This window comes from Lacerta agilis, chromosome 11, assembly GCF_009819535.1.
Source record: "Lacerta agilis isolate rLacAgi1 chromosome 11, rLacAgi1.pri, whole genome shotgun sequence".
Taxonomy (NCBI): Eukaryota; Metazoa; Chordata; class Lepidosauria; order Squamata; family Lacertidae; genus Lacerta; species Lacerta agilis.
This window is the reverse complement of record NC_046322.1, coordinates 21,674,671-21,698,473: the sequence shown is the minus strand read 5'-3', so window position 1 is coordinate 21,698,473 and position 23,803 is coordinate 21,674,671. Positions and strand designations below refer to the sequence as shown.

Sequence of the window (23,803 nt, the reverse complement as noted above, 5' to 3'; positions counted from 1 at the left end):
AACCTAGTGGATCTCTGTAACGCTTACCTGGGAATGGCAGGGGGTGTGTTGCCTATGGAGCAGCTGCCATTCCCAGAAATGGGAGAAATTCACGTGCAAAGAAAAGTTACTGGACTAGGGCCTATGGCTGCAGTGTTCCTTTCACACTTGAGAGATCATGTTAATCCATCTAATAAAAGCTGAGAAAAGTCTCACAAAAAGTAAGAATATCATCCTAACTCATACAAAGAGAAAACTACATCTGAACTTGAAGTCAGTCGTTCACTTGCATTATTTAATGATGATTCCACCCTCTTAAAATATCAGCTTAAATATTTGATAGGTATCCAACTAAAAGAACAGAAAAGAACCATTATGAATTATCTGGATAATCTCTAAGGAAATTTAAAAACACACACACACAATGCAAAGGTTGAATGTATAGCTTCAACTTTAAGTGACTATATTCGTTTTTTGAAGGCAGGGGGGAGACAACAAAATAGAAGAATGTAGGATTACTAACCAGGGAAGATTTAAAAAAACAAAACAAATTTAAAAACTAACTCACCAACGAAAGACGCCTGCTATATTGGTATCAAAAGAAAATTCAGGTAGCTAGGTTAAGGTTAACTTAGCAGCTATTATAGATTATGAATGACCGGTTCAGAACAGCTTTTGATTTGAGGGACCAAACATTTAAGCATATTTCTGCTTCCAATAATGGCAGCTGTACGGAGAAGCTAACCAGTCCTTATGATGGAAAGCTGCTGCCACAAGGAGAAATTGTGTGCTTCTGCTCAGCATTATTTTTACCATATTGTAAATGGATCAAGTGTGGAAGAGCTAGCAATATTGGCTCCACACACACACACACACACACACACACCCCACTGCTCCTCAGGGTGATCAGCAACAGAGGCTTGGACAGAACTATCCCCTTACAAACTTCAACTGCTCCATTTGCTGGTGCCATGGGTCAAAGAGGGTACTAAGCTGCTGAAATGGTCTTTTATCACTGCTTGCACTGTCTTGCATGCAATAACCTAGTTTGACCTTTCTGTGTTATCTGTAACTTCCCAACTGTGTGTTTGGTACTGCAGAAACACTGGTTTCACATCCTAGTTAAGAAACCAAGATTACAGCACAGTTCACACACTTGGAACTAACAGGAAACTGTGGTTTAAACAAACCATGATAGAAACAATGAAGTAAGCACAGAAGGGAAAGAGATAGGGGAGAAGATGAGGGCCAATGATAGCTCTCAGCTTAATAATGGTAAAAGTCATTCTTTTCTGCCTTGAGGGTGAAAGACCTTCCCATTGATGTAGAATGGAATACCAATCATTGTCAGCTAGTGATTTTGTAATGCTCTAAGAAGGGAGTTTATTTTGAGGCAATTTATTTATTAAATCCCATGTTTCCTCAAGGCACTCAAGACATTTACATTGCTCTCTCTTCTGTCTATCCTCACAGCAGGCCTATGATGTACTTTACAATGCGAGTGTAGGGCTGGCTCAAAGTCACCTAGCATCATTGCCAAGCAGTGATATTTGAACCTACATCCCCACAGTCCTATACTTCAGCTATTCAACGAAGGCTGGACCATACGTCAAAAGTTTTGCTGGTACTCAACAAAAGACAAAGCTGGTTCAAGACATCATGATAAGTCAAGGATGGCTGTGTTGTGACTGAGGTGCAAGAAGCCTCAAGCTTGTGTATTTACTCCTTCCCTCTGGGGTGGATATGAGTTGAAAATCTTTCCAACCTCATAAAACTGTGGTTAAACTTCACTATGGTTTGTTTGAAACAAGTCCAACTTCATATCATGGGTTATGAAGCTGGTTTGTTTGAAACAAACTGTAGCAAAGATTAACCAAGGTTGAAATATAACACTAAATTGCTGTTAATAAAAATGGAAGCAAAAACCTCTCCTCACAATTGTGCTAGGGGCAGGAGAAGCAGGTGACACAAAGGCTTACTGCAACTCATTTCTGTCATGATAAACCATGAGGTTTACCATGAGGACTGAACTGGCCCAAAGTTATCTCAAAACACAAGTCCCACCCCCTTTGTATGGTTGTAGGATGCCAATTACAAAAGGTTGTTGCAAATTGCAGGAGATGCATAGAATCAGATTGCCAGCTGTAGTTTGTGACTTCAAGGAACCTGCCAGTGAAGGAAGAAAAATAAAGACTTGAATTCAGGGCTTTGATGTGTTTTACTCAATGAGTGCATCTTGCATTACACCTAAAACTGATGACAGCTTCCCAGGAAATTTCCCATTTTCACACAAACTACTTGTTGTTATGGTCTTAATGGCTAAAATAATAAACATTTAACTAACACTTTTACTTTAACATCCTTCCCACCCAGTTATGTTTTCTTTTTTAACTGAAAAGCACACCATAAAATACTGTACTATGACCAATTTGGCAAACACAAAGCAGTTGCCAAGTAACTTAATTTCGGCAATAAAGCAATCTGGCACCTGCAGAGTGGGCAAAGAAAAAGGGGGGAAACTAGCAGCTCAACATTTTCCAGAGATGGAAAAGCACACCAAGCATAGCTATGTAGGCTTCAAACTATATGACACAGGGTGGACCAACATCTATCTTGCATGGTCTTTTTTTCTCCTTCTTTACAGGAATCCCTGTATTTTGCTGCTGGGCTTTAAATTTTCAGAGGAAGAATGAATGCTCAGAAACTCCAAACCTCCTCCCCACCGACCACTTGAAAATTGCTAGGGAACTTAATCCTGCCTGTTGTTCAGCAACTGTAATGAACTGTGCTAAAAGCTACAGTGCTTTTTAAAAGACAGATGGAATTCAAATACAGTAAGAAATAAAGGAAGCAATAAAATACAATTAAAAACTAGTATGAATAGTACACAGGGACATGTGAGAAGAGCCTGCTGGATCAGGCCAATGGGCCATCCAGTCCAGCATCCAGATCTCACAATGGCCAACCAGATGCCTGTGGCAAATCTGCAATCAGGGTCCAAACACAAGAGCACTCTCCCCTTCTGTGGCTTCCAGCAACTAGCATTCAGAAGTGTACTGCCTCTGACTGGGGAGGCAGAGCTTCTAACATGGAGGCAGAGAGGTTATTGCCCCCTCTCCACTCAACACATGACTGACCGGATGAGCAGACCATTTGCTTTGTCCTCATCATGATGCTGGGCAATGGTTGAAACCTCTGCACCCTGGTGGGGATGAAAATCACCCACTCCAAACACACCCAACCCAAGCATCTGATGAGCAGGAAGAGAGTAATGAGAAGTGCTTGGATACTGGGAAGAGGCTGAAGAAACCCCAAGTAAACCAGATGCTGCCATAGCCACCCCTCAAGTTCCCTGGCACCACTGCTCATGTGTGCTTTGTTCTAGACATTTCCCCCCACTGCAGCCGCCTTCTCTGTAAGACTTGGAGCCATCATGTTCTTCATCTGCCTCCCAGCCCTAATCCTCAATGTGGAAAAGGACCTAAGGACAAGTGTGCACTTAAGTAGGCCTACTCAGACGTAAGTTCTCTGGGCACAGTGTTGTCACTGCTCTGAAGCCCAGAACTGCATTTATTACCCACCCTCCCTCTTTACTTCCAAACGTTTACAGGAATGGCTGATTATTATTATCACCACCACAGCAACAACCCCCACTACAACACCTAATTGCAGTTTGTGTGAAAGTGAAGGCAGATGCAACCTCTTTCAGTGCTGTTTCCCAGAAGGTATAAAACGGTAGCAGCCTGTAGCCCTGGTAATGCTGGTTCTAGCACCTCAGCCAATTCCACTGTGATTGGCAAAATTGGGGGGGGGGGGGAGCCAGATCCAGGCCACCCTTTGCCACCGTTCTAGAAGCACTGAATTGCTGTCACTTCTTCTGCCTGAGGTGAACAACACTGCCTGATGTGTTTCTTTAGAGGCAATCCTGATCGCAAATAATTTTAAAAATTTGGTAACGAAAACAACCTATAAGATACCACTGTCAGAATGCATGTAATTCTACTATATAGATAGGGAACTACATACAGATTTAAGGACGTGATACTGTAGCTTCCTGAAATGCAGGTCCGTAATATGCTGCCTGAGAGATTTAAGCCTAATGTAAAATAAGCCTGCCAGGAACTAACGTTTAAAAATGGGTTTGAATTGAAATTATTCTAGCTGCTGTGCTCTGAGTAGCAAAGCATTGAACATACTGACTGCTGCTGAACTGCCCTGGCTATTCATCCATGCCAGGCTCTGGGCTGGCAGGTCACATCCTTTGGCAAACTGAGGTCAGTTAAGTTTTCAAAGCCTGCCCACACATGGAGATGCTTGGAAACATATGCGAATGAGCTTGATGCAAAACCAGACAAGCCTGCAATTAAGTCTGTGTGTTCAGCTGATGTTTACACATGGGCTCTACACGGCTGGACACATTCCACTCCCAGCAGCTTGAAGGTTTGTGTCTCTGTCTTGTCATAAACACAGAGATCAGGAGACGATTTCCAACAAAAGATTAGCTTTGGGGGTCGAATGTAAAATATAGGCTCCTCCAGTAAGAAATAATATGAAGGAAAACTGAATGGGAATGAACACAACAGAGCAGCAGGGGTGGCTAACATGTGGACCTCCTGATGATGTGGGACTCCCAACTCCCTCCAGCCACTGCCAGAATAGCCAACAGTAAGGGCGGTGAGATATGCAGTTTCGCAACTGGTTAGTAACCCTTGGGTTTGAGAGGTGCTTTTTTATTTTTTTAAATAACTGGCAGCCAGTTATTTAAGAGGGAGCATCTGGCAGACCAAAGCGTGGGAAGTGCCACTAGTTGTGAGCCAAAGAGGTCACAGAATCATGTTCAACTCCCACAGGTTTCAACAGATTAAAAAGACATATGTTCAGGATTCCAGTCTAGGTAAATTATATTTCCAAATGAACTGTCATTTTATAAAACTAAGCTGCTACAAATGAAAAGCCTGCAAACCAACCAACCAACCATGGGAAGGTTTACCAATTACTGCATGGAGTCAAGGCAGTGTACAGTCATCTGCATGTGCACTACAGCTCTTCAGGGCTGCTCTTGTTACTTGCGTTCCCTGAAAAATCACTCCTCTAGCTTAGGAGGGACTTTTGGGAGAACTATTCAACAAACGAGTCACCATGGCCTTCTGAAAAGCAGGATCTCCCACCCTTCACGGAAACGCTTTGCATACATGCAGGCACTGGCCTCTTGAGATCCCAGTCTATAAAATGAGCAATTTAGAGATCCAGGCTTTCTTTCATATTGCCAAACTTCTTAGGACTCAAACCTGCATTGCAAACTAAGCTTTCCAGCTGACCTTTCTTGAAACAGTCTGTTAATTGAATGGAAGTAAGAGAATACTGCTCTGTTTTCCACAATCTGGAATACATTAGCCATAACTAAGATTAATCATAAACGTTTGTTGTGCTATAGGATAAAGTATTGGCCCTTAATACAGTTTGCTATCTAAACCAGCATACACATGCAACTTGCTCAATTTTGCTTAATATACTGTATTTTTCCATCTATAAGATGCCCCCATGTATAAGATGCCCCCTATATTGGGGACTCCGATTTGAGAAAATGAGGGGGGGGGGGAGATGGCCCCCATGTATAAGATGCCCCCAAATATTGGACATTATTTTTAAGGGGAAAACCTAAGTCTTATACACAGAAAAATACGGTAGTTTAAATTTAAATTACCCCCATAACCACCCCCTTCTGTGCTCACTGTCACGAAGCCTTTAGAACAGGGGTCGGCAAACTTACCCGGCCTCAGGCCAGTTTCTCCGGCGCTGATTGCACAGCGGGCCGGAGGTCGGGGGAGCGTGTCCACATACGCGCACCCTTGCGTGCACCGGAAACAGCTTGTACACATACATCATTTCTGGCACACTTCTGGCACGGCGCCGGAAATAGCTTGTGCACGTGCACACAGGCCTCCACAGACCCAGAAGTGCGCCAGAAATTACACTTGCACATGCGCACAAGCTATTTCCGGTGCTGCGTCGACCAGAGATGGGCAGCCGCGCCAGTAAGAGTGGGGGTCAGCTTTGGGCGATGGCCGGATAACCGGCTCGCGCAGCCCATACTTGGCCTGCGGACCTTAGTTTGGGGACCCTTGCTTTAGAAGCAATGCACCTCATGGATTCAAAGGACAGGGGAAATGCCATTTCCTGGCAGTTTCCCACTACAACAATAGTTTCAAATAGTGGTTCAAATCTGTAAGTTATTTTAAGCCTGAGCATTACAGATATTAATAGAGCAGTATTACTGGCATCTTCCAACGAAAGCAACTAGAGTATACAAGGCGCTCATTTTCTGCCCTACAATAAAGCACAAAATACAGCAATTAACATGGGTCTGCCACCAAAGATGACAGGCCAGTGTAAAGTTCCCCCTCCTTCATAACATGTAGTGTAGTGCAGATTATTTCATTTCCCAGCATCTTCTATGTATTTCCTCACATCACACTTGCTGCTGTTGGTGTAGAAACACAGTGGGACATTAGCTGTATTACAGGTGTGGAACTGCAACGTGTATGGAAGTGTATTGGGAAACTAACATTCTCTTTTGTGCAATGCATTCTCCACCCTAGGGAGAACATTAAAAACCCAAAACCAAACACTCACCACATTATGCACGAAAAGTGCCACATCACTCTAGTTTGAATTCACTCTTATCTATAGCAAGAAGTCACTAAAAGCCAGCTTTGTTATCAAATCTAGAACCCTCCGGTTATGAAAAATGGAAGTCTAGCACCAGCTTCCCATTCACATAAAGATTACAGGTTAAGATTTGTACTTCAGCTGACTGGAGGATAGGGGACCAATGCAAAAACCAACCAACAGCATAACCTTGCACAACTGTTATCCTAAATGAAATACAGGATTAATATATCACTACAGTAACTACTGTTGGAGGAAAGTTAAAATTAAAGAGCAGTATTTCACATTATGCTCCTTATACACCTTTAGCAATATTCTTGTGAAAGATCAAGATACCTTAAGAAGTTGTTTTCCAATTGTTGGGCTCATCTTCTCATCTACCATCAGAATAACTATTCCCCTATCATCCATGCCTCGACGTCCGGCACGACCAGACATCTGAATATATTCACCTGAGGTAATCTGAAAGGATAACAAAATTAGACAAATAGGCATACGTGCAAAAAGAAGTCAAGGCTCTTAGTCCAAATGGGAGGGAAGCTACATGAGGGACGAGGCAGGAGGAGGGGATACAAAGGCTGAGTAAGAAGATACATTTTTAAAGCATTTTTTGCATATAGGAAGTGACTGTGCCAACAGTATTTCAGTATTCCAAGAGTAGGGTTACTAATAGAGAGAAGGGAGGCAACAACAGAAAACTGAAGCAGCAGTCTTAAGGTTTGCGAAGTAACAAAGAACTGGTGAAACAAAGCGTGTATATAAAAAAATAAACGAAAGGCGAAATCCAAACAACAACATGTAAATGTTTGGAGACAATGTCTTTAGAATCAGCAACAAAGGAAGCCCTTAAATTAAGCTCAGCATGCTAATGGTAGCTTTCTGCAGTCAGACTGATGGGTCATAAACTTAAGTGACTGTACATGACTTCACTATGTGTTACAGCATCTTGCTTATCCAGCATGTTGTAACTGCTTACCCATCGGAAATCCTTCCCATCAAACTTCCGGGCACTTGTGAACAGCACTGTTCTTGCTGGCATGTTTATTCCCATAGCAAAAGTCTCAGTTGCAAATAAGGCCTACGGAAGCAAAGCAATGAATAAGAACAAAGTAACTCTGCTTTGGAACATGAGATGAACAAGACTGAACTAAATTTCCCTACATTTGGATGGTCTATAACCCAAATTCAGAACGAAGCTAGGCAACTGAAGGCTCAGGGGCATCTGGCTTCTGGACGTTTACCATCTGACCAGTGTACTACCTCTGATCCCAAGGATATTTAGCCATGCTCTTCTGTATCAGAACAGTAACAGGCAGAGGGCTCTTTAAGCTATTCTGTAGCATGGGCAACAAAGAGAGGTAGAGATGTCTGTTAGTTAGCAGCTGGATTGAATGTGAAAAAGTCGCAAAAATTTACTGAAAGAATCTGTCAAAAATTCTCTTGCTCTTCAAGTCAAGGAGGAAGTTGTAGAAAAACTCTTGATTCTTACAGTGCTCGTCAGCAAGAATGTTCCTTCAGCTCTCGCTCAACTCACGCCTTTGGCCCCTCTGCAATATTTTTGCTGAGTAGGACCTTACAATATTGCACACATTAGTTTAGTTCAGAGGTAAATGCCCTGTCCGTATGACTGCATCACAAAACCCAGCAATTAACAGCTATAAAGCTCCTAAAAAGCATTTTATGAAGGAATTTGCTGTGGTTTTTAATTTATAATCTGGTGTTTCATGGTGCATTCTGTGGTGACAAAGATCCAACGTGTAAGGACACACATAAAGTGAAGGAAAATACCAATATATGCCTAATAGTGCGTACCTTGATCAATCCTTCAGAGAAAAGTATTTCTATGGTTTCCTTTAGGATAGGAAGCAACCCCCCATGGTGGATTCCAATGCCTCGCTTCAAAAGTGGAAGAACATGCTCAACCTGAGAACAAATATGGATCACATATTTCACCCATAAAAGAAAGAAAGAATCAAACTTAATTACATAGATTTATCAGGCTTGTAAGTAGTCACTTGCCTAACTGCTTGTGGTAAGCAAGTATTTTCTCCAGGCTAACTGAAAGGAGGATTTACAAAGACTGGCTATTTTCTTTGAGTCCACAGATGGCTAATTTAGGCATGTGTGGCTACATGAACTTCAATTTCAGTCAGTTAATGAATTCATGGATTTCCTTATAAGTTGAAGAGAGAGCAATCTAAGAGTTAACTCTTACATCCGTTGAACACATCATCAGAACTTTGCTTTTCAAGGCAACATAGTTTTGTCTACATTGCCTAGGATTCCAGTCAGGCCATTCAACACTACAGAGAGCTTTATTTTTCTAAACTCATTTATGAATGTTAAGATGGAAACAGATTTTGGGTATTACTTTTTTTGTGGCCATGTAGCATAAACTCAGTTTAATGTCCCACTTTCAAAATGCACAATAATGGTCTCAGAATTCTGAACAGTCTTAATTATCCTTAAGCACTCACTTGAGGAAGTTTTTTGTCTTCATCGGACAAACAGTCAATTGCATTATTAAACACTTCTTCCACCATCCTTTTTTCTTCATCTGAAAAAAGGAAAAATATCTGTATAAACATTTTTGTTCTATATATAAAAAAAATCATGCTTGTAACCCAATGGATACAAAAGTATCGCCAAAAAGCCCACTAAAAAAAGTCTATTTACAAAATAGCTTGACTCATAAATACTCTAGTAATTTGGATGTGGGATAAATCGGTAAGATGTTTCTCTTGCCATGTTACACAGCTCAGAGGCTGCTCTGGGTTCTTTAAAGAACCCTCTACACCACACCCATTATAAAATTGTAAATACAGGCAACATAAATAAGTCAGATTCTGGCACTTTTAACAAGTTTATCTAAGAATTCATTAAATGCTAATTATACGTAACAAGAACATACAAAAATTCTGGGATCGACCATTTTTTTCATCTGTCAAACAATGAAATGTTGGAGAAATCATTAAAGAACTGACAGATTACTTTTCTCTTCTGCAGTCCTGTGGTTGGTGGCAAAAGACCTCTCCTGGGAGCATGACACGTGTAACTCTTACTGTGGAAAATGGGCTCAGCAGCAGTGTGTTCTTGCAATGCTCCCAAGCACACAAAGAGATTCAAACTGTAATTAGTTTATTTAAATAAAATTTTATGAGTAAGGTCCATAAATTAAAAAGACATTTTATTTTGCAAACTGTACTACTGTGAAAACAGACACAGCATTCTTGCAAAAGACACTGTCACATTGCGTGCCAAATTCCACAGTAATATGATCCTAACTCTGTAAGTCAAGGGGACTAGTTTCTGTCTTAAACAACAGTTCCATATTCTGCAAAGCAAATTGCTTTTGAATCAGAGGAAGTCTCAAAAGCCATGTTTTTGAAATAAAAAGGGTTAGCACACAACACTTGACTTGAGACTAAGTGTTGTGTCCAACTAAGTTATACTCAGAAGAGACCTATTGAAACAAATGCACCTATGTTTATAATAGACATTCATTTTAATGAGTCCATTCTAAGAGAAATTTAGTTGAATTTAACCATAAGTAGCTTAGATCTTGGTCATTGTTAAGTAAACCATCTATTAGAAGTATATGCAGGAAGAAGTTAGTACACACCTGTATTGAAGTCCAGTTTTGTCATTTGAAGAGCATACGCTTCACAATCTTTCTTACTGAAACTGAATATAATTACTGGTTGAAAGTTTCTTTCCATTATCATCTTTACAATCTTAAAAACATTTGACGGACCTATGAAGACAGCAAAGTCGGAAATAAGTATAAATGTTGTGGAAGGATGGGAGACAGAATATATTAATTTTCACTGCTGTAAGTGCAGTAGCTGCTTATCTCACAACACATTTTACACTGAAATGTTAATACCCACCTTTTGTTCCTCCTTTTCTGCCTTTTTGGTCCCCTTTAGCTAAGTCACCTGCATCTCGAAGGACTTGCATGGCCGTGTTAAAATTATCTTCTCTAAAATCACCCTGGGGGAGGGAAAGTGAACTTTATTGACATGTAAACAACACCATCCAAATGCGAGAGGTGTCACCAGGTTTAGAGAAATCCCAAGATTTGCAGAAGTACAAAAAAAGCCACCTCCGAAAAAAGCCCATGAGCAGGGGAACAACCCAAAACAGCCCAATGAGCACTGAGCATGTGCAGTATGCCAAGAAGCTGTTGGAAGGGAAAGGTGGAAAACCTCGTGATCCCACAGAAACTAGAAAACCCTGTATTTTAAAAATCACAGCATAACTTACACAACGGCACAGCTCCCTAGAGCAGTATTCCCCAACCTGTGAGTCATTAACTGCAAGCGGGATTCAGGCTTTATAAGGAAATCCAACATAATTATTGCTTTTAGTCCTTAATGTCCTTAAATGCCATGATACAACTTGGTTTTGATGGCACAATATAATGTGCTGTTGACACTTGTAAAATTGCTCTCTGGCGGCACATCCAGTGACAGCTCACTGTGGGAGGGCCTTGTGGCAAACCAAATTAGTTAATAGCTTAATCAAGGGTGATTTGAAGTTTGCTTAGTCAAAATTTGTCTAGTGCTTTTCTGCGGAGAAGCTTGAGTGGGTGTGAAACCCATTTGCAACTGATGTTACAAAGCTATCTTTATAAAAAGAACAACTAATTGAGCTGTCTTGTGATAGGACCCTCAATTAATTTTTTTTAAATGTGAGGCTATAAAAAAAAAAAAACCGTGCCAATCTGTCTGGGTTTCCCCAGCCACTCTGAGCAGCTGAATTATCTGAATTTTGACTTCATGTTAACAAAACTACTCAGTGACTACTGAATACCCTGATCTTGCTGATGGAGCAACACCTGTGATGCTGCCATTTGGTAGTGCATATCTTTGCAAGGCAAGGTTTCCAGCAATGACTGCTATGAAGATGAAATACAGTAGCAGGCTATGTGTTAATAATGATCTGAAGCTATGTCTGACAATCATCTAACCCTGTATTGACCTACTCATTGGCAAAATGCAAGCTCAGCCATCCTACTCATGCCTGCCAAAATAGCCCATTCATAGTTTGTTATAACGAACACTGTTTGTGAAAAACTATGTTTTTGGAATTAGATTTTAATAGCTGATGCAATCAATGATTGGTGTTCCTACATTCCCATAAAAGCTGTGATTGACTTTACAAGTACTATCAATCTTTCAACAAAATTCCACATTAATATGGGTGCTAAGGAAAGTTTTGCTTGTGTTACTCAAGTAATGGTTATAAAATAGGCAAGCTTGTCATTAAAATACATGAAACTGATGGTTGTCGAAGACCTTAGCTCCAAAATTCACGTGACTATAAATCAATGGGCCACTATTCCAAGTAAATTTGGTCTTGTGATCACCATACTGAAAAGGTTCAGACCCAGGGCAGTTACAATGAAAATGTATCATACACTCAAGAGGCTGGAACACTATCATTAAAAAACAACACCTTAACGAAGAATTCAGCCTAAATAAGAAAATATGATCTAATGTTTAAGGAGTCCCACACTGTAGGATTATTTGATACAAAAAATACCAAACTAAACCAAAGACTCTCTCTATATCCTAATAGAGGAAGTCCTTTTCCTAGCACTGATCCCTACCATCCAGGCACAAGAGGGAGTTATTAGCAAGCCTGGAGGAATCTCAAGATTTTCAAAACACAAAAATATTTTCAGCTTTCTGTTCTTCTATGCTGCATGGCAAATCATTTTGGAAACTAGGAGGGGTATTCAAAAGCAGACTTTGCTATGACACAAGATTTATGTGCCATAGATGCACATATGGCACAAGTTTATGCTTATGGCTCAATATCTGCTGTTCAATTTAAAAAGTATCAAATATCATAGTGGGCATTCACAAACCCTTGGATGTGCCTACTGGCCCTTATTCTTCACTCCACATCTTTCATTTTTGCATTTAACATTACAAGTACAGGCATCACCAAAATCAATGGAACAATTCCTTACATTTTCATCAACTACAAGATGGAGTCCATCTCCCCCTGCTGGGAAGATATAATGTTGCAGCGGAGTGGGTCGATAATCTGTGTAAATCACATGACAAGGCTGGAAGAGAGAAACCCATTATTTACAAAATTTATAGTGCCTTTATAAGCAGTACACAGTGTATTTGACATGTTCAACTTCTATATAACAACCAGCTGAGCTAGGTTACCAATACAGGCTTCTCAACAAGATGAATGACTCCCTTCCTGTGAAGGCAAGCTCAGTCACAGGACCTGCCCATTATTTGAAGTTAGGGACAATTCCTGGTTCAGACATTAAGTAAAAGTGAGATAAAAAGCTTCTTAATTCCTCCAAGGGGGCAGGGAGGTGATGCATGCAAGCCAGGAGGAGGTTGGGCTCATTCACATAGCACTAAACCACAGTTTAACATCCAAATGAAGTCACTGAATTAACTAGAAACTTCTGAGGCATCATTCTCTAGAAATCACTGCCTTCTAATGCAGTATGATTCCAAAAGTTATTTCACATATAGAACTTTACCTGTTTGTGAAGATGGCATATCCATTCAGCAAACTGGCGTGCATTTGGAATAGTGGCAGAAAGGAACACATAGTGAACATTGTCTGGGAGTAAAATTATGGTTTCCTCCCATACCACACCACGTTCTAGAAACAGAAAACCCAAAGGAAATGTTATAAGACAGCACACCATCACATTATTTCCATCTGGTTTCTGCATGCCTGAATCCATACACAATTAGCAAAAATGCAATACCTGAATCCCTCATGTAATGAATTTCATCAAATATAACCCAAGCAACTTCACGCATGACCTCAGAACCTCTGTAAAGCATACTTCTCAAAATCTAAAAAGAAAAAGAAATTTGCATATGAGCCATCTAACTGAAAATTTCAATTAGGAAAGAAGACTGTGACAAGGCCACTGCCATAATTCACCTTCAGCCCACAGAACAATGCAGGTTATAAACAGAAATAAATACATTGGCCAAAATCTAAGCCCTATTTACAAATAACACTGTCATGCAAGATTTCTTTAAGGCCCAGGATCTAAATTGTAATTTCATGAATCCTTTACTTATAAAGGATTGCAACTGCTGTGAGTGCTGGAAGGAAGCCTGCTCCCTCCTCCTGCAAGTTCCATTTCCACCTGGCCTAGGAGGCGGGGCCCAGACTCACAGCTAAAAGGCTCCTGGGACATTGCTGAAACAACTCTTGGGTTGGGACAACCGGCTAAAAAGGTTTACAATATTTAAACGGTTCTAATTTTGGTTCCTATGTTTTGTTTTTGTCCGGTTGGGGTTGGTTAAATGTTTAGTTGGGGCTGGCGGTTATTTTAAGTTGGGTATAACTGTAAACTGTTATTATTGTTATCATCACCATCATAGACTTTTATTGCGCTAGCCATAGGCCATGGCACCATTCAGAAAAATAACAAAAGGAAAAATAGCAATTACCATATAAATCATCAGGCACCACACATACAATATAAACCATGGTCACAACTATTAAGATTGCTGCATAAAATAGAATAGCAGAAGATTCTCTAGTAAAATGTGCCAAATTAAATATTCGAATCCCTTTTGCAGTTGACCGCTATTTTATCTAGTTCTTTCCTCCTGATCTTCTTAGCTGCCAACACATGGAGTGCTACTTTATAAGTTACAAAGTCATCAGTATCGCTCAGCAGCCATTTCACCCTTTCTCCCTATTCAAGCGAGTTCCATTCAGAAACAGGGGTTTTATGAATCAGTCTCTTGGGTCTATATATAATGGGCACTGCAATAAATAGTGGCACAGGTCCTCCACACAGGGTTGCCCACACAGACAAAGTCTCTCTTCATAATGTACTTAATTGTAATTGTTATTGTTATTATTGGTTTCTAATTATTTGCTTGTTGCTTGTATAGGATATTCTCTTTTTTTTGTTTTATGTTTTGTTGTATTTTTATATATGTTGTAAGTTGCCCAGAGTGGCTGGGGAAACCCAGCCGGATCAGCAGGATATTAATTTTAAAAATATTATTAATTATTACAGTGGAACCTTAGTTCTCAAACGGCTTAGTTGATGAACAAACCGGCTCCTGAACACTGAAAACCTGGAAGGTTCCACTGTATAATAAAAAATAGTTGCTATATGGGAACTTAAGACTACAGACAAGGAAAGGTTCAATGACAGAGGGAAGTTAAAATGGCTCAGCATAGTATATTGACTTTTCATAGTTATTTTTGCTATAGACAACTATTTGTTTTATCTTCAATAACACAAATTGGGTATTGCACACTGCAATCCTAAACACGCTTACTAAAGAATAAGCCGCATTGAACACAGTGGGACTGAATTCTTCGCAAACATAAATATGAGCCACCAACACTCCAGCAGATCAAACCAGTGTCAGGACAGGATAACTCCTAGACAAACTTACCTCCGTTGTCATTACAAGACAAGATGCTGTCGGATTGATGGTGACATCCCCTGTCATCAGACCAACATCTTGAAATTCTTCATACATCTCACGATATTTTTGGTTACTGAGAGCTTTGATGGGACTAGTAAATATCACACGCTGTTTTTCCCTTAAAGCCAAAGCGATGGCATACCTGCAGGGCATATGCAATTGAGCATTCATTAAAAGCAAAGATACTTCAAAACATTTTCATTGCTATTAGATCTATCAACAGATTTGTAAAGGAAACACATTTAGAAACAAGCTACAGGCTGAAATCCAATAAATGCAAATAGTAGTCCAGTCAATGTAAAACAGGAGAATGGATGAGAAAATCTCAAGCATTCCAATTCCACACTCTTTGGTGTTTCTACAACCTGCTAGCAATCTGCCTCAAACACTAAGAGCCTAAGAACGGCAGATCTATAAAAATAAACAAGAGAGACAAAGGATCAGATCCAGACTTTACCCTCCGTGAACAGAAAGCCGTCTTCTGTCCACAGAAAGCTGGTGCTGGTGGGGAATTATGTGATTCCCCATCCCTCTACAACCTCCAATGCCACCCCCCAGCCTTCCAAAACAGCGTGGGAGGTAATACTGTACTAGGGGTTGGCAAAAATCACTTTCCTTTCTCTTCTACTTGCAGCCTTCCAAGAAAAAGACATTTGGAAAACCAAATTAAGTCATGCAAATAAAGAGTAAAGACACTGCCAACAGCCAACCTCTCTAGACTCTCTCCTACATCCCGATTCTCCCACACCTATTCATGTAGAGAAAGAATGCAACTGCCAACACCGTGAGCAACAAAATTGGAGAGGTGATATACACATTTAAAAAGCAGCCCAAAATCACCTGGTTATGTGCAAGTGATTTTTTTACTTTCCACCACTGAGTATTTTAGAAAAACTTACAATATGCCCCCCCTTTGCATTTATTTTTAAATCCATCACACAATTACTTACTCTGCACACACAGTTTTCCCTGCTGATGTATGAGCAGACACCAGCACTGACTGATTGTTATCCACACACAGAATAGCTTCTCTTTGAAAAGCATCAAGAATGAATGGATATTCCTGGGGGGGGGGGGTAAAATAAACACATATACCTTAATTTTTGTCAAGTATCTTTGTGGAATTTGACTTTGTATTAAATTTTTAGAACAATTGACCATAAATCACTCAAACATTTCTCCTGAATTTGTTAAAGAGTGGAGCCTTCTTCTTATTATTATTATTAGAAAAGGCTTTTCACATATATACTTCAAACTCCAAAACATAGGAAACTGCACTCCTGATACTAATCCCCACAAGCTAGCACATTTCTGCAAGCTGTCTTGACATTATAAACACTGTACATCTCTTGGGATACTGAAATGAATGCAACTGCTAAACTATGGAAACTGTTATCCCCATGTATGATGGAAATTACACTTAAAAGATAATTGTGAAGAGAGCTTTGCCATCTTGCTTGTCTACATGGAATTTTTGACTAGTTCAAATTGAAAAAATAGAGCACTTTTGAGAAACACATGATCGCTGCCTTAAAACCACCATCCTAAGACTTCTGTTGTTCGCCAACCTTCTTCTAAGAAGCTGCATTAATAGATTTTACTATACTTCATGTTAATGGAGAAACACACAACAAGAATGTGAATAAAAACCTTCACCCAACCCATAAGCAAAGGAAATATCCCAATGCTAGAATGACATCAAGAGTCCCAGCTAATAATATTATTGCTACTCTCATTCCAATGTTAAACTGAGCTTTCCAACCACTTTTAACAAAAGGCTGGTCAAGTGAAAAGTCATAGGAAGGTGCCTTATACCAGTGTTTTTCAACCTTTTTTGGGCAAGGGCACACTTGTTTTATGAAAAAAATCACGAGGCACACCACCAATAGAAAATGTTAAAAAATTTAACTCTGTGCCTATATTGACTATATATAAAGTAATTCTCTTGAATAGGAATCAAATAAACACAATTTTTCCCACGGCACACCAGGCAACATCTCGCGGCACACTAGTGTGCCGCGGAACAGTGGTTGAAAAACACTGCCTTATACAGAGTAAGACCACTGGTCCATCTAGCTCCATATTGTCTACTCTGACTGGCAGCAGCTGTCCAGGGTTTCTTAGTCCTATTTGCAGATGCCAGGGATAGAAACAAGGACCTTTACAAAGAACTCTGGATAATGCTTTTGTCCAAAGTGCCTTGAGAAAGCAGAGTGATTCATTGCATCAGCTTTCTGCAACACTTAAAGAGTATCAAACCAAATATATGTTTAAGGCCATACAAGTAATCCCCACAGGAAATCTGGGGTGCAGTCATGTTATTAAATGTTAACCTGCTTGAACTACTTATATACCCAGAAGTTCCAGCCAGATATCCCTCCTGCATGTTCTGTAACATTCAAAACACAAACCTTTGCAGCTTTTCCAGTTCTTGGCTTCAGGGCTATAAAATCTTCATCTGCAGGAAGAGCAACCTAAAGAAAAAAATATTTTAAATATTTACACTAATAGATGAAATTTATTAACTTCCTGCACATTTGCAGCTACCTTTCAAACCTGTACTCCTCTCCCACCACTGATCTTCTAAGACATTTTACAATTAGCAGAAAAAGCAAAGAACTAAACTGAACTAAGACACTGTTAAAACATTGCTCAGAAAGTATGTTAGACTCTCCCTCAGTAACAAAGCTCCCAGTGCCTTTGGGTTGTATCCAACAAAGTTGTTTTGTGCAATGAGAACTCTTCTCCAACTTCTCTCCCCACACCCTTCCCAAACAGATTGGAGAAGCACAGGAAGAGAAGATGAAGTCCCAGTGTGCAGGTGGAAGTCCTTGTGCTAATGGTACAACTTTGTTGCATGCAACCCTTTGTTTCAGAAACAAACCTATCTCAAACAATTTTTTCATCAATAAATGCTACCACTAGCAATTGGCTCTATCCAATGCCAGTGCAGTATCTCCATAAAAACAGCAACACTTAACTTGTTATTTAACATCCAGGTACATTTAAAATAAAAATGGTAACAATTATGATATTGTTTGAAGCTGAAATGTGACAACTTCCTCTAATGGAGAAGCCAAGAAAAAACATTGAAATGTTGCATTTTAAGCCCTGTGAAAATTATCCCGTCATCTGGGGTTTGACATATTTGCTGCAGCAAATTAGTACGGTGAGATTTAAAAGGCAAGTAAGATAAAGCTTTAAAACTTTGTCTGTTTTTTTCTGTTTAGCTATTAATATCTAATATTAATATCTAAAACAGCAATCAATTACCAACTATTTACCTATACAAGTCACTTTCTGTTCTCCAGTTACTTTAGCCAATAAATGCAACGAGGACACAAATATATAGATGAAAGCTGGGTGCTACGAAGACAAAGGGCAGCTCAATTGTTTTCATTTTCAGACACTTAACATCAAGGAGTACATATCACTGAGACAAAGATAGCCCTCACTGCAAAGGTGTCCAATTATATCCTCTTTTAATTCCCCCCAATGTAGCGAATGATGCTATTCACTCCTATAGAGAAAAGTGCAGTACTTCATTTTAAAATGTAACATCAATACATTGCTAAAAGCAGAGTTTTTAAAGTAGCTACTATAAGAGCCAGGAAATTCATACAAGTAGTAGCATATGTAGCAAAATAGAACAACCACTGACATTAAACTCACCTCATGTGTACAACCTTCAACAGTTTCAACTGCTTGTACCTTTATTTTTGGCATCAGGTCTGCCAAACTGTAAGGAAAAGTGTAAATTAATACTAACAATCATTAATGAACCATACATTTATGAAGGTTGTTGGTTTAAGTCATTATCATGACATCCTAACTAAGGACTATGAAAAAACAATGCTTGTCAACCCCTTAGCTAGTACAATCATTATTACACATTTCCCACAATATGCCAATTCCGGAGCCAACTTAAAAAACTGCAAGACAATTTGCTACTCATCTTGTCACCTGGGGCAAGTAATGAATGCCCCAGGCTCAAAGCACCATAAAAACTGTGCTACACTCCTGCATGTTCTCTGCTCTCCATCCCCCCCCCCTATCATCATAGTAGTATACCAGTTATCTGCCCTAACCTTTTAAAGATGGATAAACATTTGCTAATTATTCCACTCTACACCCTGTCCCTCAAGCATTTTATCAGAGAGGCTAGTCACATAATGTTAAGAACATTTAAACTTAAACAGTGAATCTTTAAAAGCAGCAGCAAGTTCAAAATGTTCAGAATAAAGCAAACTAGTCATCCTGGTCTTCAAGGAAACAACAGTACAGAGTCTTACTCACTTTCTCCTCATCTTTAAAGGACTGGGGTAACAGTCTATGATATTTCGGGGAAGAGGAAAGCCAAGAAGGGAAGTGGGCAGATGCCCATGCATGAATTATTCATAGGGCTAACCTTAGTAGACTGGAAATTTAGTTGTGGTAAAGACTGCACTGTAAGTAGCATGTCTGCTTTAGATCAGCCAGGACAGGAGAACTCCCTTCAAATATGTATTAATGCAACTGATTCATAATTAGGAGGCTACACCATATATTCATTTACTTAGTTCAAACTTATCAGAAAACAATTCTATTTATTTGGCATTTAAGGAAAAAAAAATATACGTTTGAATGTCAGTAACAAATACTAACTCATGAGTACCTAGCCAAAATATTAAACAGACAACGATAAAAGAAGCCTCGACCAGAGAACTTGTGCCATCACAAGTTTGCAAGAAAGGTGATTATATAAATGCATGAGATAAAAACTCAATTTGTTAGTCAACAAAACACAACAGAAAAAGTATATCACAGCATTCAACAGAAGCAGTTTCAACTTCAAAGTCCTAAAATTCCAAGCTGTGTCTTTCCTTTAGGTTAAGCAAGAGAACAAGTATTCATGGCACAAAGTTTTCAAACATGCTTTCCTTCATATGATTATTTATGGCAGAATAATGTTATATAAGCAAATGCTTACAAAACACTTATGAAAGCTCAATTATGGTGCTTATTGTAATCTTTGCTGGCCAGTTATCATGCAACCATTCAAGCTTGTAACATGCTTACCTGAGATCTTCTGTGGTGGTATCTTCCAACTTTGGCTTCTTTTCAAAAACTGGAACTTCTGTGCTATCAGCCTCTGCATCTCGTTTAGTTTTTGTTGGAAATTTAGAGGATGCTGCAGATTTGCCATCTGATTGTTTCCTGAAATACAAATAAACAAAAAGGGTCATTGTTAGTAAACTCTCAAAATCTAAACAAAGCTCAACAGATTTCCAACAAGATATGAAATGCTACATTCCTATTTCTTTAAATGATGCTTCATGCTGAGATTCAGATATGAAGTTCTCTCTGTAATAACCACTGACTTTCGCAAATGGTGAAAATCATGTGGAAGGAAGCTGCCAGATGAGGTCATGACCTGGTGGAGTTTACATGCATTACTCCCAGAACAAGCAGCAAAAACCCAGCATCTCCAAAGTTGGTTGGCTGTGGGCCCATCACTTACCGTATTTTACGCTCCATAAGACGCACTTTTTCCCTCCTAAAATGGAAGGGAAAATCGCTGTGCGTCTTATGGAGCGAAGGCTTCGCTCCCACTGCCTCCCCCCATCCCCCGTCGCGTTCGGCGGAAGGTGGGGGGAGGCAGCAGCGATGTTGCTGGATCATGCCAGCACCTCCGTTCACCGAAAGAAGCTTCTTTCGGCGAGCGGAGCTGCTAGCACGATCCACCAACACCTCCGCCACGTCCCCCCACGTCCCGCCGAATGCGGCGGGGGATGTGGGGAGGCGGCAAGAAGCGAAGGGGATGTTGGAGGATCGTGCCAGCAGCTCCGTGAACGGAGCTGCTAGCACGATCCACCAACACCTCCGCCGCCTCCCCCCACGTCCCGCCGAACGCGACGGGGGATGGGGGGAGGCGGCGGGGAGCAAAGGGGATGTTGGTGGATCGTGCCAGCAGCTCCGTTCACGGAGCTGCTAGCACGATCCACCAACACCTCCGCCGCCTCCCCCCACGTCCCGCTGAACGCGGCGGGGGATGTGGGGAGGCGGCAAGAAGCGAAGGGGATTTTGGTGGATCGTGCCAGCAGCTCCATGAACGGAGCTGCTAGCACAATCCACCAACACCTCCGCCGCCTCCCCCCACGTCCCGCCGAACGCGACGGGGGATGGGGGGAGGCGGCAAGAAGCGAAAGGGATGTTGGTGGATCGTGCCAGCAGCTCCGTGAACGGAGCTGCTTGCACGAACCACCAACATCTCTGCTGCCTCCCCCCATCCCCCGCCGTATTCGGCGGGAGGTGGGGGGAGGCAGCTGCGATGTCTGCTTTTGGGATCGGTGGGCGGCAGAGAGGTTGGTAGAGGATTTCCTCCACCACCCCACGCGCTGCCCGCCAATCCCAAAAGCAGGCTTTTGGGATCGGTGCAAGGCATGGGATGGTGGAGGAAACAGCGGGGATGCTGCTGCTTTCTCCACCACCCTGTGCCCCGACGCCAAAAGCAGGCTTATCCCCTGTTGCTTTAAAGGGACATGGGGAGGAGGGGAGAAATCTTCTCCCCTCGTCCCCATGTCCCTTTAAGGAAGCGGGGATGAGCCGCTGTGAAGGGTGAAGGGGCTTCCCCTCCAGCACTCCCCTCCGTGTTTTTTAGAGGAGGAAAACCAGGAAAATATTTTTTCCCTGGTTTTTCCCCTTTAAAAAACAAGTGCGTCTTGTGGTCCGGAGCGCCTTATGGACCGAAAAATACGGTATCTGACACTACTAGAGGCAACAGGGCCAGTTGTTGCTATGTGTGTGTGTTTCTATGTTTACATCCTCTAACAATGTTTCTCTAACAATTTTCCATATTCCCCCCCTCCTCCCTTGGACTTCCCTCATACTCCCAGGGCCAGTTGTTATCATCTCTATCATCTGCTATCCAATAGTGAGGGGATTGCATAAACCTTTCAAATATGCGCAGAATTCATTCCAATTTTCTGTTATTTGCTGCAGGCAACACAGTCTGAAATACTGTGGGGACAGGGAAACTAACCCTGTAGATGTCAAGCTTTAAGTGAGACCTCAGAGAAGATTATTTTGGGGAAAAGGCTTCCACATGTGGGAAGCTCCTCTGGCGCCATCATATATCTTTAGGCGCCAGGCAAAAGCTTCCCTCTATAACCAGGCCTGCGGCCTTTTAGAAATTTAAGAGCTATTTTTAATGTATTTCTTCCCCCGCCCCCGGCTGTAAAGTATCTATGTGAGGTTTGTTTGTAAGTTGCTTTGGGATGATGTGTGTGGTGCTCCCAAAACTTTATCCAGTTAGCGATCCCCTATCACGGAGAAACGTTTAACAGGAACAGGGAACTACAGCCTCCTCCTCTAGTTGTCTCTCAGGGCACTTCGAGGGCGTCCCTTTCCCTGTGTCCAACAACCCGCAAAACTGCAGCCATCTCCATAGTGACGGTGGAACTTCGCCCTTCCGCCTCTCCCTCTCAAGCTCTCCCCTGGATCCTCACCCGGCCTTGCCTACAGCAGCGGCAGCGGCAGTCGCCTCAGCTGTCCCCTTCGGCTTCTTCGAGCCGGAAGCGGCGGCAGGGTCTTCTTCGAACACGCTGAACAGCTCGTCCCCAAAGGCGTCCGCCATCTTTCCCACTCCCCTTGCAAACACACACGCGAGCCGCTCCCGTTATGCAACGCGCGCAGTACGATAGCGTCGTGCGCCCTAGAGCGGCCCTTTAGGCTGAACTTCCGGCGGACATTGAAAAGGGCCTCCCTGATCCTCAGAGATAAAGAAAAACAGACTCGCAGGACCGCTTGAAGGGAGCTGCGTTATTTTGTTACACCAAAAACAACACAAAGGTTTTTTTACGCCTTTTTATTTATACCTAAAGGGTATAAATAATAAAAGTATTAAGATTATTTTACTTTATTAGATTTCGTTTGCATACATTCTTATCTCTAGCTGCACTGTCACCATCTGCACTTCGTGCCTGGGGTTGCCTAAAGTGAAACAGTATGCTGTACCTTTAAAGCACATTCCACACACAACCCTTGAAAGAATTATGTGCACTGCAGCTGAGAGGCTGGGAAGGGTTGCTGATAATTATAGCTTTATGAGGACCAAACAACAGTACACGTACGCAGATTCTTTTTTTTTTTAAATTGAATGTGTTTTATTTTACACCATGATGTGAGAACATAACACCTGTTTAATAAAAATATACACATTTGTAACTTCACCCAGAATACACTTTTAATGCACATTAAAAAAGCGCTCATCTTACAAATTGTTTTGCAATCGTACGCAGATTCTTTTGAGCGAAAGAATGGGCTTCGAATATATGGTGCTGTTGCTCAGCCTTATTCATTTCCCTTGCACGCCTCTGTTAACACCACAACCACCTTTAAATCCAGTGGGGATAGGATCACAACTACTTTAGAATGTCTCCATTTATTTCTACGAGCAGCTCTCCCGCCTCGCTGGATATTTAAAAATATTATTTCTTCTTTTTATGTCAAAGTTAACATCCGCCTTTCTTTCCCAAAGGGATCCTAGTGCGGCTCACAATAAGAACCACGTTACAAGAACCGCGACACATTGCACAAAACAATTAAAAAGCAGCTGAGAACCAGAGAACCACTTTACAACGACTCTTCACTTTTTATATCTCTGTGAGCGTAGAGACGGGAAAGTGTTGTTGGCGTTTCGTTTTTTAGCGGAAGAGGAG

General features: G+C 41.2%; 1 protein-coding gene across 1 annotated transcript in view; it reads right to left on the bottom strand.

The window, feature by feature from the left end:
* The window catches only part of MTREX (Mtr4 exosome RNA helicase), a 40,207-nt gene extending 17,456 nt beyond the window's left edge, over positions 1–22,751 (bottom strand). The window contains exons 1-15 of the mRNA XM_033163754.1: positions 22,592–22,751; positions 20,163–20,300; positions 18,777–18,843; positions 17,516–17,578; positions 16,055–16,167; positions 15,072–15,246; positions 13,403–13,493; positions 13,169–13,293; positions 12,629–12,727; positions 10,539–10,641; positions 10,271–10,402; positions 9,126–9,205; positions 8,461–8,571; positions 7,625–7,726; positions 6,985–7,110 (exon numbers count right to left, since the gene is read on the bottom strand). Of these exons, the coding sequence (XP_033019645.1) occupies positions 6,985–7,110; positions 7,625–7,726; positions 8,461–8,571; positions 9,126–9,205; positions 10,271–10,402; positions 10,539–10,641; positions 12,629–12,727; positions 13,169–13,293; positions 13,403–13,493; positions 15,072–15,246; positions 16,055–16,167; positions 17,516–17,578; positions 18,777–18,843; positions 20,163–20,300; positions 22,592–22,719 (1,653 nt within the window). The 5' untranslated portion in view covers positions 22,720–22,751. The remainder of the gene's footprint in view (positions 1–6,984; positions 7,111–7,624; positions 7,727–8,460; positions 8,572–9,125; positions 9,206–10,270; positions 10,403–10,538; positions 10,642–12,628; positions 12,728–13,168; positions 13,294–13,402; positions 13,494–15,071; positions 15,247–16,054; positions 16,168–17,515; positions 17,579–18,776; positions 18,844–20,162; positions 20,301–22,591) is intronic.
* Positions 22,752–23,803: the final 1,052 nt, after the last annotated feature.